A 16,772-nucleotide genomic window follows, 5' to 3' on the forward strand; every position below is an offset into this window, starting at 1 on the left:
GATATTTAGTGACCCATGAGCTACCATAGCCATAACGAACGAAGCAGAAGCAAAATAATAGACGATATTGAAAAGCTAAAAACACCATGACCAGCAAAGTTTAAAAATCAATGTGAATACAGTTACATATAGGAGCATATACCTTATAAGTAGGTTGTACTGTTAATAAAATAAAAATTTCAAGGCATCAGCTGTTTCATCCTAGCAAGATCCCCTGAAGTGAGAAAATGACCCTCCTCTATTTTTTTCATTCTTGCCCTTATTTCAGCATCCAACCCAAACGAGGAAGAGTGCGGACCTGGCATGATAAAGGGCTGTCTGAGCAAGTGCCCTCGAACCTGCGGGAGACCAAATCCACCAGAGTGCATTTGGAATGCCTGTATCTTTGGATGTATCTGCGCTAAAGGTTTCATTCTCTCGGGCGTACCTGATGGGTCCTGCATCCCCGAAGGTGACTGTTCGGAGCTCCCCGAAAGCTTTTCAACAACTCCGGATTCATTTCGTTAGCTGACATATTGAACGAGTTCTCACTGTCCCTAATATGCAAGCGTTGTAACGGTCTCCCTAAACCTCAAGTCTCATCTGCGATACAAAGTGTCCTTACAAGACTTCCTTCTCGTTGGTGTGATCTACTCAATTTAATTTAATTTGAATACGAGACTTCTTGAAATAAACCCCGTTGGCAAATGTAAACATGTTGATCAATGTCATCTTGAGATTGGAAGTGCGACCAAGTTGGTATATCCATAAGATTTGGCATCAAGCCTTTCAAGCTGAATAAGAAAGAACTGAATGCCACGGAGTCCGATATTCGTCGTTCCCTGATAGCCTCCTTCCTAGCCTCTTTCTGCAGCGTTGCGAGGTGGATGGGTAACTACCTTCAAGCAGGGGCTGATACGAGCCCTCCGTTTTGGGGGTGGTTCTCTTTGTAGAAGCGAGCAGTGGGGGAAAGGAGAGAGGGAAATCCAAAAGTAAGTTGATGTTTCGGGGGACGGGGTTATCACCAAACCGACCCCTTCTGTATGGCACCGCCGCAGCCCTCAAGCGGTCGCTTCTGGCAAGGTCACCATGTTGCCATGTTCCTTTTTTTTTCATAATTTTTAACATATGCCATTTTTATATCACGTGATTGATTGTCTGCTTTGATTTTGTAAAAGCAACTAGAGAGTTTGGCTTCACTAGCGTGACGTCCGCAACTCCACATCACATTCACAAGTTACCTTGGTAGAAAGCTCCTGGAATGATGGTGCCAAGGGAGAGGATGATGATGAATGATGGCGGTGATGATAATTAATAGTGGTGTTGACAGAAAGCAATTGCAAACACACACTGAGTCATAATGTAAAACCCAGAGATTAGGGAATACGGAGGGACAGACAGAACACCAAGTCTCAACCACAGCTGAAAACCTTTCATCGCATACGAGAAATACGCAGGATATCCCATCTAAATGCGAACATATTTTTTACAAATATATAATGATGAAATCAATTGCAATATAGCATATGCTGCAGTGCACTCCTTAGGAGGACATTAGCAAACTCCTAGGGCAATGTCTAAATTAACTTTTTAGTTATAAAAGCTACGAAGTTGTCAAAATGAGAACATGTGATCCCTTCGGTCACCTGACAACGGATCCGTTCTCTGAACAAAAAATCGTTCGATAGATGGTCCGCAAAAAAAATCGTCAAGTAACACCGTTTTTTCTTTATTTTGTTCATTGCGCATCTTCGGAGACGCGTCTTTCCTTCACCCCCAATGTGCGAGGGTGAAGGAGCACAGCGCTGCCTCATCTGTGAGGCAGCACTGCAAAGGTATATATGGTATATAACGGCATATATAATATAAAGATATATAAAGGTATATATATAGGTCGACGAAAGTACGAAAAATCAAACGGCCACGAAGTTTTACAGTTGTGGAAGGAAAAAGGAGGGGAAAAAAGCCATTAAAGAAACAAGTAAATGACGCTAGACATGTTCGAAATTCAAAATTACAGATTAAGATGGCTTCTATGGCTGCACGCAGAGAAACAGATACTCATGGAACGATGCGACAGCACCAGATGACACGTGTTTCGCCGTGTTTGCGGCTCATCAGCTCTGGGTAGCTGCGCATCGTTCCGAATTGGCAAACCAGGGGTCACTCAGAGAGCGATATACACCTGGGAGGGTGACTGAGCACTCCTCAATGCCACAGTGCAGGCTTGCACTGTGGCATTGAGCCACGCTCACCAGTAGCAGCGCAAGAAGCATGAAACGTCGAAGTCTACACACTAGTAACCCTTGCAACGTGGGCGGAGCGCAAGGCGGTGTCCTGAAAGTGACATCGAGCGTAACGTAGGGTAATCGATGTCGATTACTTTTGACGAGAATAGAACCCTTGCCCATCGACTGCACTTTCATAAAATAAAACGTTTCGAGCGGTTCTCGACAGACTCAAGTGCCTTGATAAGGCTATCACTGCCAGGATCAATCTTGTGCGCGGCAGCCGAAACGTCGACCCCTAACTGTAAATCTATTTCTAGTACCCCCTTAATTATTAATGTAATAAAAGTAGCAAGTGTTTTTAACCCTTATACGGCCCCCCAAGTCTTTTCATTACTTGTCACTTGTCACACTTTCATTACGGTCACCAGATACCAAAGCTGATTTCAGAACAAAAATCCGTTCGATAGATCGTCCGCAAAAAAATCGTGAAGGAACGCCATTTTTTTCTTTATTTGGTTTATTGCGCATCTTCAAAGAAGCGGCTTTCGTTTACCCCCAGTGTGAGAGAGCTGCAGAGATGCGCCAGTGAGAGAGAGATGCGCAATGAATAAAATAACGAGAAAAAAGGCGTTCCTTCACGAATTTTTTGCGGACGATCTACCGAACGGATTTTTGTTCTGAAAACGGTTTTGGTATCTGGTGACCGAAGAGATCAGATGTTCTCATTGGAGCAACTTCGTAGCTTTTATAATTAAAAAGTTAATTATTGAAAGTTAATTGAAACATTGCCTTAGGCACGGCCACTTGCGCAAGTCGTCGCTTCTCCTCCGGCCTTCCGCCGGAGCAGGTTTCCCTGTGACGGCGGAGTTTCGTTTTGGCGCCGCGAGGGGCGCCACACATCGCTGACGAGCAGACGACGAGGAGCACCAAGAGTATGGCGGGCTAGGCGGTCCTTCCAGCCCGCCATAACCAGGAGCTATTGCGCGCGCATAAACATGATGCGGTTTTTCTGTTTGTTTGACTCACTTTATTATTTTCTTTTTATTTACAGAACCTGGGGAATTTACAAATCAGGGACAAACGCATCACTACACGCTAACATTACATCATGCTGGGCATTTCATCTATATTCTTAAGACCTTTCTTGACAGAGGCTTGTGCAGGAGCCTGACATCACGCTGAACACTCTCATTCAGGTTTCCGCACCAATTCGACAGGACTGGTCTGATGAGCTTGTGGAGAAACATTTTGCAGAGCTGCTTATTATGAGAGGCATCATATTTTGCTTGTTCTGAGCAGCACATCACAGGACATTTCTGAAGGGGTTCTTACAACATGCTCAGAAGCAGGAGACCCAGGCTTCCATGTTTGCGTACTTCCTTTTGCGTGAGTCCTTCAGCACGGCAACCACAAAGTCACAAATAATCTTGCACACCATCACATTTTCGGGCCTCGGATAAATCAGGCCACCATTGTCGAGGCCGTGTATGAGCCCGTACACGCCACACCGAGATGGTGTTGTGCCCGAAAGCATGATTTTGCAATTGTCACAGGAAACCTGCATGGCAACCACCAATTGGAGCCATATGCAAACGGTAACGTCACAGCTCTCTTAGCCTTACCTTATTTTGACACACACGAAGAATATACCCGCACATGTAAGCGTATGATGCATATTCCACAGTTCCGGGGAGCTCACATGACAGTGGAATAGACTGAAGTCCCTGAAGGTCAGAGACAGCTTCCTGACTTAGAACAATGTTGTCCGCAGCAGTCCCAGCGTGACGAGCAGGTGTTAGGGGCAGGCGGCATTCATAGTGGGCGGGTGAATTTCCTTCCATGGCGGCGTGCAGTATCCCCACCTTCAGAAGTTTCTCTGCAGTCAGAACTGCAGACCGGGCATCCACTTTATCGTTGCCCCCGTTGAACTGTCGAAAGCAGCTGAACAGTGATTCTATCGGGTCACTGTTGAATGCCCTGGTCAAGACGTAGTCGAACCTGTAACATGAGCAACAATGGTGGTGCGTTATGCATCACTGCATCCCCAGTGTACGTGTTTTAGAACTTACTTTAAGTCTTCCAGCAGGTATTCGATGACAGCTGTGGTCGATCGAGTTGTCATCAGGGTTGCAGAGAACGTTCCCCGGGTGAGAAACTGACGCTGCGAATGTGCACAGGCCGCTTTCGTGTCGCTGAAGTACTGCTGGAAACCGACATCCAGCCAGACCAACCTTCCATCTTTAGTGCTTGTGAAATGCTTTCTGACAAACTCTTGTGCATGGCGATGTCCTATATCATGCAGTTTATACCAACGGTTGATGATTGTCATGAACCTAACTGTTGCATCGCAATCCTTAAACAGGTGTGCTTTGGCATGAGAACGTGGGTTGTTTTTCAGGAACTCCAGGGCTGTTATCACAGGTTGTGAGAACACGGCTACTGCTCTCTTCACTTTCATCTTCTCCAGATTAGTGGGAGCAACATGTGCTCTGCTGAGGCATCTAACTGTCTTAATTAGTAGATCCTTCTGCAGCTTAAGAAGTTCACTTAGGTACAAGCCTCCCTGGAGTAATTCTCTGCCATCTGTCATTTCTCTTTCCAGGAGACAGGTTCGCAGTTTCTTGATGAGATGATTTGGGTCGAATGACAGGAACAGGGGATCAACTTGTCGCAGTGGATGTGCAGTTACGTGATGGAGTTCCCCGCCAGCCAGATGCTTGAAAAGTGCAACGTTCGTCTTGTGGTTATCGGCCACAACACGAACAATGCGAAATCCGGTGTCTTCAACGGCCTTCATCACATCTAATACAGTGTGGAGTAGCTGGTCGTGCTTCAGGCATTTTGTGAAAAAATAGCCTACCGGAATGACATAGGATCTTGCGAGTCCTCTGAGGACAAAACAAAGCAATCGGTTCGCCACTTGAGGTTGCCGAGGTTCCTGTCCATCCTTCCCATCTTCAACAAAACCGAAGATCTTGTTTAGTTGCTTGTCATAGATGACCCTCTCTTGGACAGACATTTCATCAAGCACCAAGGAGCAGTAGACACCATGATCACCCTTCAGGTCTTCCATTTCTACTTTCAGACGCTGAATGATCAATGGTGTTACCCCTGCTTCGCCGCATGCAGGTCCAACGAATTTCTGCAATGTGGACCTCGATGGTAGCTTCAGAAGTTCTCGATCTTTCACAAGTTGGTAACCCTTCGGTGAACATGTCTTCCAAAGGACACACTCTCGAATGATTTTTTCGTTTCAAGCGGGTTGCCTTTTGCCGAAGTTTTCCACTTGTTGCACAATGAAAATTGCAGTTTTGTCGTCTTCAGCTTCCAACAGTTCGATGAACGCATGGATGCGCTTGTCGCTTTCATATAGTGCTGCTTTTCAAAGTGCATCATCTCTTTCAGCTTGCATCGCGCGCAGCCTCTCGTTCTGCCTGCTGAATTGCACTCTCATGCGATGTAGCGTCCGGTCTGTGTCTTTCAGGAAGCCCTGCATGTCAAACGTTGTCTGCGTCCCAGCGTCTGTATTTGCAGCTGGAGGAATAGGGTCCCATTCGACAGTAACGCAGGAGGCCCAGTCGTCATTAACGTCGGTTGTCGACACCGCCGTGGAGGTTTCGTTGCGCTCATGTGGTTCCTGGCGCACGAGCGTCCTTCGCTTCGTTGCAGGCTCTACGGGCTGCTTGTGAGCGGGATACGCCGGAAACACCGATGGAACCGCCGTCGGTAGTAAGATGCGCTTCTTCACGCCAGTCTTGAAGTCACTTTCTTTAAAGTGAAGGGAACAAATTGTAGACCGAGACGCTGGCACCCACTCTGTTCCTTTCCGCTCACCTTCCCGTGATAATGCAGCAAGCCAGGCATCACGAACAGTTTTGTTTGACGGGAGCTCGTGGTAGGTCACACCGACACTTGTCCTCTGTGTTGACGGACACAGCGGCGCCGAACAGTTTTTCGGCATGCTGCCTCGTCCCTTCGTTCACGCAACTACGCACCTACACCAGCTTTTAAGCTCTCAGCTAACCCGACAACTTCAAAATTCCCTTCCGAAATGTCCTGCTGCGGCCTGCAACAACACGTCAGCTCACTGCGCCGTCACCGATGGGCAGCGCCCCCGCGTCCGAATGCGGAAACTCTTCTGTCACAGCACTCCTTTTGTTTCCCAAGGACGGCGGCAGGCCGGAGGAGCAGCAACAACGCGCGCGCAAGTGGCCGTGCCTTAGGAGTCTGTTAATGCCCCCCTAGGGAGTGCCCTTCAGCATATGCTATATTGCAATTGATTTAATCTCGGAAAAAGTGATTGATATATTTTTAAAAAATCTGTGCACACTTAACGTGGACACCCTGTATATATACAGGGTGTCCCAGAAAACGTGTCATTGAATTATAATAAAAAAAACTACGTCACCTAGAATCATGCGGTCAACAGGATTTGTTCTTATTAGGCTTTTGCCACCTCCTAATGTGAATGTCATGTACTCCAAGTTTAATTATGTAAATATTTGCGAACTGAACTCGGAAATTTGCCGAGTAAAGGTCACTTTTTTACCGCACCAATATGAAGAGCGTGCCGAATTCACTCAAATCCATGATCATTCACAGTGATATTCACGAGCTATCCCATCGGAAAAAATAGCCGAATATCATGCTTTTCGGGTCACCGGACCATAACGCGCGATGACTTTTTGAGCGCAATCGTTATCAGCGCGACGAAAGGAGGCTCCGAAGCCAGCCCACAGAGTGATAGTAGGGAAAGTAACAGTTCCGAAAATTGGGAGAGGGAAAGCATTATCCCAGCGAAAGTCGAACGTGATAAGCCGTGCCTGTTTTATCTCTTTCTGCGACGTCGGGGAGGGCTGGGTTTCCAACTTCCTTTCGTCGGACTGACAAAGACTGCGCTGAAAAATTCATCGTGCGCTACTCTGTGCGACCTCCGTAGAGCATGATGTTCGGCTATTTTTTCCGATGGGATAGCTCCTGAATATCCCTGTCAATTATCATTAATTTGACTAAATTAGACACGCTCTTCACATTGGTGGGGTAAAAAAGTGACCTTTACTAGGCAAATTTCCGACTTAAGCTCGCAAAAATTTACATAATTAAACTTACGTTACAGGACATTCGCATGAGGAAGTGGCAAAAACTCAGTAAGAACAAATACTATTGTCCACATGACTCTAGGTGGTGTAGTTTTTTTATTATAATTCAATGACACGTTTTCTGGGACACCCTGTATATATAGATGCTCATGGAACGATGCGACAGCACCAGAGGACACGTGTTTCGCCGTGTTTGCGGCTCGTCAGCTCTGGGTGGCTGCGCAATGCGCATCGTTCGGAATTGGCAAACCTGGGGTCGCTCAGCGAGCGATATACATGTGGGAGGGTGACTGAGCACTCCTCAATGGCCACAGTGCAAGCCAGTGAATTATAATGAGGGAAAACAAGCTTTTTTTCCCTGATTATATATATATATATATATATAGAAGTTCAAAAAAAGACGCGGAAACAGATTTTAGGGAAGTAACAAGCACTAGTTTATTACATAGGGAGACGTTAAAAAGGGCAAGGGGTCGACGTTTCGACAGTGGCACTGTCTTCGTCAGGACAAAAGATGCGTAGCTGGTTACACATTAATTAAATAGGTTTGGTACATTACGTCATAATCGGTACGGGCACGCCACTGGCGTTTGTCAATGAGTCAGATTCGGGAATATTCCAGAAGGTCAAGTCCGGTTGGTGATGTCATTCGCCGTAGGTCACTGTCCGCTTTGGGGAAAATTCCGGGCAGGATGAGCGCTGCTTCAAACTTTGCGGAAAAAAAAAAAAAAACAGAAAGGAAACGAAAAGGAAGAAACTTTTTCAAAGGTGTAACTTTTTATTCTCCAGTCAAATTTTAGCTCAGATCGGTGCAGGGACCAACGCGAATCTTATCTCATTTACAAATTCCAATCAACCATTAACGAAGATCTGGGAGCACTTTCAACGGTAAGAAATCTGGCCGCCTAGATGAGCTACACTTTCTTCCTTTTCGTTTCCTTTCTGTTTTTTTTTTTCAGCAAAGTTTGAAGCAGCGCTCATCCTGCCCGGAATTTTCCCCAAAGCGGACAGTGACCTACGGCGAATGACATCACCACCCGGACTTGACCTTCTGGAATATTCCCGAATCTGACTCATTGACAAACGCCTGTGGCGTGCCCGTACCGATTATGACGTCATGTACCAAACCTATTTAAGTAATGTGTAACCAGCTACGCATCTTTTGTCCTGACGAAGACAGTGCCACTGTCGAAACGTCGACCCCTTGCCCTTTTTAACGTCTCCCTATGTAATAAACTAGTGTTTGTAACTTCCCTAAAATCTGTTTCCACGTCTTTTTTTGAACTTCTGTAAAACTTCGTGGCCGTTTGATAATCCTTTTACCTCACCCTATATATACACCTCACCCTATATATATATATATATATAAAGGAAGAGCTGGGAAAGTTTCTTTCGAGCTGAAGCGACTATCGTATCCGGAAGGCATGTATCAGACCGACGCAGTAATATTCGGCATGGCCTCAAAGACTGATGTGCCAAGTTTATTTTCCGTAAACAGCGTACTTCTTAAGTAAGCGAGTTTTAGAGATTCGAACTTTCTCTCCAGCTCAGCCTGAATTATAAACCGGGCACACGAATGGAGCGCAGCGCAGGTGATTGTCTCCGAGCCCCTCTGCGGGCACGCGGTGTTACCTCTCAAGCTGTACAGATCACGGCGGTACAGATCAGCTGTACGGCGCTAACAAAAAAAAAGCATTCCGCCAGCCGAACTCAGGCCTTTCCACGATCGCAGACTCCATCACTCCCGCCCGGCGGCCGGACGCGAAACACCAGGGATACTCTGCCGCTCCCTGGTTAGCCTTGCCCGTTTCAATGGGCGCTCGCTGATTCGCCTTGTCCAAGTGACGTTTACAGAGAGGGAATTCCGGAATGCCCTCAACATCCGTCGTCTACACTTTCCATGCATTACATCAAACTGCACAGAAAGAACTCTACTAATTCGCTTCGCACGATACGATACTATTTTGACTGATGGCGTCATTATCGGTGACGAGCGGAAATGATATCGAGTAAAATGGCACTGTAGTTTCAGAATCGATTGCGACGAATGCAATAGTCCCTTTACACCATCCCGACACTGAAAGGAAACAGTCAATTGCAGCTTATGGGAGGACGCACAAACCAAAACTGCTCATCAAAATTAATCAGAAGGCTTCATGGGCGCACAGTAGAAGCCTTGATTCTGTAGACATGTACCTTGTGCTATTGTATGTCTCGGCGGTCAAGCACGAATCCACAAGTGCTACACCCAACTGTTCCGGATCTAAAGCATGACCCCAGCACATTAAAGGTCAGCTCCGGAGAAAATTCATTGTCACATATCACAACAAAAAGGACCAGGCACAAAGGTTGATGGCTACTGAGTTTACCTCCAAAAAAGTTTGGCCGAATACCCTGTATTTGCGGAAAAATTTGTTTTTTGCTTTGCCGTCCGATCGCAAGTTTGAACAGCAGACGTCACGCTCAGCTTTCGCTTTGGCTCCTCTTGGCTTGTTTACTGGCTCGCAGTTTCGCAATCGCCACTCGTCAAGCTGAAAGCGAAATCGACAGCCGCCTGTGCGTACGGGTACCATTCTCTTCATCTTAATTTAATCATCATCCTTTTCCTCCGGCTGGGCAGTACACACAGCTTCACTCACACAAGCTGTCACTTTGTGAGAGATGCAGTGTGAGAGAATTGTGAGAATGCCATGCATCTCGCCGTAAGAGCAGGTACGCCAATAACAAATATATTTCGTACCAAGTTCCCAGTTGATATCGTGCGTTTTGCGACGCTACGAAGCCAGTGGTTCTGTGTTGTGAACTTTTCAATGCAAGAGTCGTGTGTGCTCGACGCCTTTTGCGTCAGAATGAGGTCATTCACTTGACGGCCGATGCGGACTCGAAAAGTCGCTGAAAAGGGATACGGCACTTGCCTGTTCGACGACGACAAACAGGATAGCACCAAAGTTGCACGTAAGTGTCCGCTCGAACTTGCACACAATATGAAGCTGTGAACGACAAATGTGGAGCTGCCGAGCCCTATAGGCCACAATTCCGTGTAATACTACGCAGTTTCTCAGCGAAGTAGGTTGCGAAATTAGATGACTTTGGAGAAGCCTGATCTTCTGCACAGAGAAGACAAAACAGTAACAGCAGCTGTAATCGGCAACAACTTGGGGGTTCCTGTTTTGAGACACTCTGTGTCTGTCCGGACTTCTGTGTGATCACACTCAGCCCTTTCCCAACCATGGAGCTACCTCATATCCCACATACATGGCAGCACATAGTTGTTCCTCTTTAAAAGCCGGGCTCTGTCTGTGAGTGCTGCGTATTCAAGTTGTAATGTAAGGCCATTATGGGTGCCACAAATTCCATTGTGTTCTTCTATACTACTGATGTTGACCCCAGCAACCACAGGCCTTCAGAAGGTGCTCGAGTACCTTGACCAGCAAGGGATGATGGTCAGCATGCTCATCACCGATTGGCACAGATAGGTGAAGTCATGAAAAGACTCATCTATCTGGCAGTCGTCGTTTTGACATATGGCACGTTGCAAGAGGGCCACATTTCCTTTGTAGCGCACACCGTCATAGCACATCCAAAGCAGCACACAATATTGGGACCATATTGGCTGGTCATTGGCGATACGGGTCCAATATGGGGCCCATTTCGCCATTATTTCACCCATATTGGCTGAAACTGGGCGATTGGGAAAATCTTGGCAATATGGACCCCATATTGCCCGTGTACACCCCATATTGACTGAAGAAACAGAAAATGGTACGTACCCGTGTTGCACAAATGCCCAAGCAGCACGGCAAACTTGGACGTTGAAGCGTGTGAAGTGCCCAATTCAGTACGTCGTTACATCCAACAACTTCCCACAGATGATACACATTGTTCGGAACAGTCAACATACGTGGCAATCCCATTGTAACGTTCACTAGAGCTCGACAACTCAAATTTCCAAGTTCTGGAAGCAGCCGCCATCTTGCTTCGCTCTGCCAATTCCAATCGGTCGAGCCGACTGAGAGCGAGCGGGTCGTTTGAGCGAAATCACGCGTCCTGCATCTAATGCGCATGCGCGACAGTCGGATCGGACGTTTCATACGGGCTAAAATGTCGCTGGTTCCTGTAATGATGACGGAATGGCGGCAGGTCAAGTAAAAAACACAATGTTTGATAGGAAGGGATGGCTCTTCTGTACGGTTAGGTGCTTTCAAGTTGCTACAAGCAGTGTGAGTTGCTCTGGCAGTGTGAGTTGTTGGATTTTTTTACATTGTATTTTCTCCTATGTTACGCCCAGGCAATATCGTACATGTGTGAGTCAATCTTCTTCTGTGGTTGGTATTACGTTCCGCGGAAGAAACGGAAGTTGTGGAAGAACAGGAATCCAAAGGTGTGGAAAAGAAGCGTGACCACCGAGCAGCCGCACTGGTGAAGGAGAAATACAGTGGTCAGTGTTCATCCATACGTTGTACCCGATGTGTTCGACGTTCATGCATCATGACAATGCACTCCTGCGATGGACAAGTGCTCTTGTAAGGCATGCAATTTTCAATTCAAGGTATTCGTTTGTGATATTTATCGTTCAGTGTGACTTCTTGGGGCTGTTGATATATCGTAGAGGAGGGGAACCACGCCGACGAGTAGGCCCAAATCGCTGCGCGCTATGCATTGCATGTACCACATGTGAGGGCGTGTGTACCTCTTGAATTTAAGGGGTACTTTTTTTAATGTACGTCTTGACCAAGCGGTACTTAACCGTTACATATATGTTATTTGGTTTAGAGTGTAGGCTATGACAAATTTCCCTTTTTGGATTGGTGCTAAGAAGCTTGAGCCTGTACGTTTCCATCGCTTCTTTGGCGTGGTCATTGACTCGGACCTGCGCTGGGCTCATCACATTAATCACCTTGAAACCAAACTGTAGCGATGGCTCCCTGCAATTCAACATCTTTCTGGCTCAGGGTGGGGCGCTGCATTCTAGTAGTTCACACTGCTTTGATGAGGACTGTGCTTTGCAGCTTTCCCATCTTGCACATGATTTTCACAGCATCATTAAATACCCTTTGGCTCTGTTTGCTCGAAGCCTTTCTCACTGCCTTGCAGTTCCAAGAATAGCTGAAACACGGCAAGTCCTGGCTTAAGCTGGTGAACTCCCGGTTGAGGTTCTACGTGAATGTGAAACTGCTCGGCACTTCCTACTTTTGCGTTCGCACATTCCCCGTCACCTGCTCCTCACAAAAATTCGATACCGTCGTGAAAGCGGCTTCCATTGGCGTAGCGCAGAAGTACACGCCAGAGTCTCACTGACTTCGTAGCTCAAGACATAACACCACCGGCAGCACCCTAGTTTCTGCCGGTGCCACTCACCTTCGTAAATCTTCCCAACCCTCTGGAACGAAGACGTGAGGTTCCCCCTCAAGTCCTTCGAGCCCATTTTTATGCTCTGGTAGACGAGAAGTCTTCTACGTCTACAGCAGCATATACCGATGGCGCATCCATAAATGGCCAGTCCACATCGGTATTCGTCATACCATCCGAAAGCGTAGTGGAAGGACATCGCCTTTCGCATCAAACCTCATCCACAGCTGCGGAACTCTATGCCACCCTTTTCTTTCTGCAGCACATCGTTGACTTTACTCCCCCTGGAATAGGCAGTGTTGACTGACTCAAAATCTGCACTGCAAGCTATTGAAAATTCTGGCATACGAGGCTCATCCGCACCCCTAGTGACCGATGTGTTAATGGTTTACCACTTTGTGTAAGAAGCGGGGCACAGGCTGGTTCTTCAGTGGGTTCCAGCCCATTGTAGTCAACAGGCCGACAGCGCCGAAGAAGCAGCTCTCTCGTCTCGGAGACGGACCAGTATTACGCTGCTGAGAGGAGACCGTCGTTCACTACTTCGATGCCTCGTGATTCCCCTCGCTTTCCTCCAATGGACAACTGATATTCTTCCCCCATCTATGTTGAGCAGAGTTGATCCACCGCTCGCTTTCCGCATACCAGGAAACACCTCTCGTCAAGATGCTGCATTAGTTCATCGGATGCGACTCGATGTAGCTTTTAAAGGTCAGTGGCGTTACCTCTTGAGACAAGTTGACTCTCCCACCTGCTGCCACTGTGGTGCTGTAGAAGATCTAGCTCATTCTTCTTCATTGCCCGCACTACCCACCTTCCCGAACCGCACTCTCCGGATCTCTTAATCAGCTGGGCTCTCGCATCCTGTCTCTTTCAAAATTGCTTGATCCCTGGCCAAATCCAGCCTACCAACGCTCTGATCTCACAGCTCTTTTGACCTTTTTTGACACCACAGGACTTGGACCCATACTGTGAAGGAGCTCATTATTTCATTCCCCACATCATCACCATTAATGGGATACTGTATCGGCAACACACACACACACAGAAAAACCATCGCAAACATGACAGTCAGCCAGAAGGGCAAAAGCACCAATATAAGCTATCATACCGCTATCCTCGGCCTAGAAATACATATGTATTACTCCGCTGTCGTGTAGGACGGCAGGACATATTTTGAAACTGTTTATTTTTAACGAGATAGTTTTCAACAATATAGTTTTATGATGGATTCTTGAGGCGATTGTTCTTTGAGCGCGGATTTTAACGCGGTTGATTCGTTATGGAAATTTTACGCGGTTCGTTGCAAAACAGTGCATTTTGAAAGAGTTTTTGTTAAAGGATTTATGCTTAGAGATGTAATAGTATAACCCCCCGATCACAAAGCTGGGTGGGCAGCGAAGCCATTAAATGTTAAAAAGGAGAGGGCTCAATACACTTTCCTGTGGAACACCACGGCAGACGGGATAGAAAGTGGTGTCACCCTCGGTGGTGCGGACGAAGATGCTCCGGTCAGAGAGAAAGTCTATGAGACTGCGCAACCTTCTACTTCAGCTCCTTTTAGCTTCGCGACGATGACAGTGTGCAACACGTTGCCATACGATTTCTCTACGTTGAGAAAAACTGCACCCGTCAGTTTCCCTTCAAACTTCGCTTGTTGCACTTCAGCGACGAGATCGAGCACTTTGTGGTGGTGGTGGTGATGCTGAAAGGGCTTGCCGTTGTCGCCCTCACGCAGGTGGGCAACGTCACGACTGACGCCCTGTGGGAATGTGCGTCCTGGGCCGACCTATAAGGGAACTGTGCCAGTACTTTGTTCATTGCCGAACGTCCGTGACGAAAGCCTATCATGACTTCAGAAATTAAGCGCGCGCTTTCCGGGTACCAGTTGAAGCGGCAGAAAACCGTGCGGTTAAACAGCTTCAAGAGGAGCTGACGCCTACATAACTGAAGATTCCGGAGGGCTTTGTACGTCACTTGGTCAATTCCAAGCGAAACGTGTTGGGGGAATTCCTCAGGACACATTCAAGCTCAACAAGGGAGAAGGCATACGTCCAGGAGGGGCTTTGTGAAGAACGCAGGTGTGCTGCATTTTCTTTAGTTCTGCAATCCTCATTAACCTTTCGTGCCAGCTTTCGCCACTGCGACGACAACGGCGACATTGATGCACGATCAGACGATGCGACAATGTAACATAACAGATGATATCACAACCGATGGCAGTGGAGGTCTCGTTAAGATTTTTGGAGCAGCAAGTGCGGAGCATTTCCTTGTTTCAGGTGTAACTGCGGGCGATAGATGTGCTGTTGCTGCCGCGTTTTTTTTTCTTCTTTTTGCAGGCAAGGACATCGTAATCAAAAGACTCGATTGACTGAGTGTTGTGGTCGGTATAGTTAAAAGCTGTTTTGCGTGTGTGCAGCGGTACTTCGATGTATATAAACTGGGGTGAGATAAGGTGATGTTTCATAATGATTGCCATGTTTCGCATCTAGTACAGCCAATTTGTGTTTTCTACATTTTTTCGGGCTTTTTAGTTTGCTCATGAGTGTTTTCTTTTGTTAACACGCCTAACAAAAAGCAGTGCTGACCCTTGATTTTGCTGACGAATGTTTCCTGGTTGATGTTTGAGCACTGTAATCCTCGTGGGGACCTGCCTTGCGTGCTCTGTTGAGAAGGCTGACTGCTGTTAATGATGTCTGAGCAATTACTGGTTGGAATAACGAACAAATATCATTAGCCCAGAAACGCTTTAAAGTGAGCTGATTGGACTATACCAGCTGCCTTTTCATAGTAGTTAGGATGATCGCTTCTCAAGCCGAGACTGGGAGGTCACACGTGTTCGAATCCTGTCACCGGCTGTGCCGTCTGAGATTTTCCCTGGGTTTTCCGAAGACTTCCCAAACAAATGTCGGCCCAGTTACCCCTGAAGTCGGCCCAGGACGCATACTAACCACCTATTCCCCCACTCCTTCCTGGTGTCCTCTCTGAACCTGTCCACGTCTGTACGCAGGTCATAGAAACAGTTGCTTCGCGGCACTCACACGGAATTGAAAAAGAGATGGGACTACTAAAAAATGAAGTCACAATTTATATTTTTTAAATCCTAAAGTTTCAATTCCTTAATGACTCTAAATAATAAGCTTCTCAAACTTCCCACGAACTCCGCAGATTGGACTACATCTGAACATTGTACAGTTTTTGCTGAATGTGTTTATGTCCCAGGAGGTGCTGGTTTGCTACATGTTTATGGTTTGTTTGTGATGGTGTTCTGCGTTCGCCTTGTGTAGATCGAGGTGGAACTGTAGGAATGTTGCGCGTTTATAGCAGACGTGAATCGAAAGACACGTGTTTTATTTTGTTTCTGTCCCGCTCTGCTAGCGCTGACCTCAGGCGGATCGGTGAACAAGAAACAAACGTCCTTCTGCACACCGTCCTGTCGAGTCAAAGTAGGGCAGTCCGAGTCTCCCTCGAAATGTGACCCGGAGTAGTCTTCGAGCAAGTAGCAGGGTTTTTAACGCAGTTTAGCAATGCTTCACACACCGAACACAGCTTTCGCCTTTGCAAGAGCAAAAAGGCGGCACTGACTGCAGCCTTACGAGATCGTTCAACCACTCCGAGGGCACGGTTCACACCGCCCCAGAGCGCTCCTGAACTTAAGGAAGAGCCCGAAAACAACAAACTTAATGCAATCAGAGCACTCTAGTTCCACCAGCTGAACACGAGGTGTCACACTGGAGCCCTCTTAGGCGATCGGGGGCGTCAAGTCGAGGCTAGCTTTAGCGAAGCGTACCCCAATCCGCTTTACGAGAGCCATCTGATGCCGTCATTTAGTAACATTGACTGAAACCACAGAGAGGAGGTTAGCGATATTGTGATATTTGTAAGAACGAATGAGTACCAATGTACTGACTTGACTTCTGCTCAGACAACAACGTCATTTGTCTGTCCAATAATAGTGTTGATTTTTTTTTGGGGGGGGGGACTTTATTAGTGAGAGAGCAGCACAGGATCGGTCTCCTCAGAGCGTAGCCGGAATGACGGAACTTCTCGAGGTCCCCTTCTTCAGACTTTGACCCATTGTTAGTCGAAGTCACAATTGACGACAAGGGGAAGGTAC

At 47.0% G+C, this 16,772-nt stretch overlaps 1 protein-coding gene across 1 annotated transcript in view; it reads left to right on the top strand.

Moving 5' to 3' along the window:
- Nucleotides 1-693, top strand: part of LOC135378881 (uncharacterized) — a 57,824-nt gene extending 57,131 nt beyond the window's left edge. The window contains exon 9 of the mRNA XM_064612032.1: nt 269-693. Coding sequence (XP_064468102.1) covers nt 269-507 — 239 coding nt within the window. The 3' untranslated portion in view covers nt 508-693. The remainder of the gene's footprint in view (nt 1-268) is intronic.
- Nucleotides 694-16,772: the final 16,079 nt, after the last annotated feature.

Source organism: Ornithodoros turicata, chromosome 1 (assembly GCF_037126465.1).
Source record: "Ornithodoros turicata isolate Travis chromosome 1, ASM3712646v1, whole genome shotgun sequence".
Taxonomy (NCBI): Eukaryota; Metazoa; Arthropoda; class Arachnida; order Ixodida; family Argasidae; genus Ornithodoros; species Ornithodoros turicata.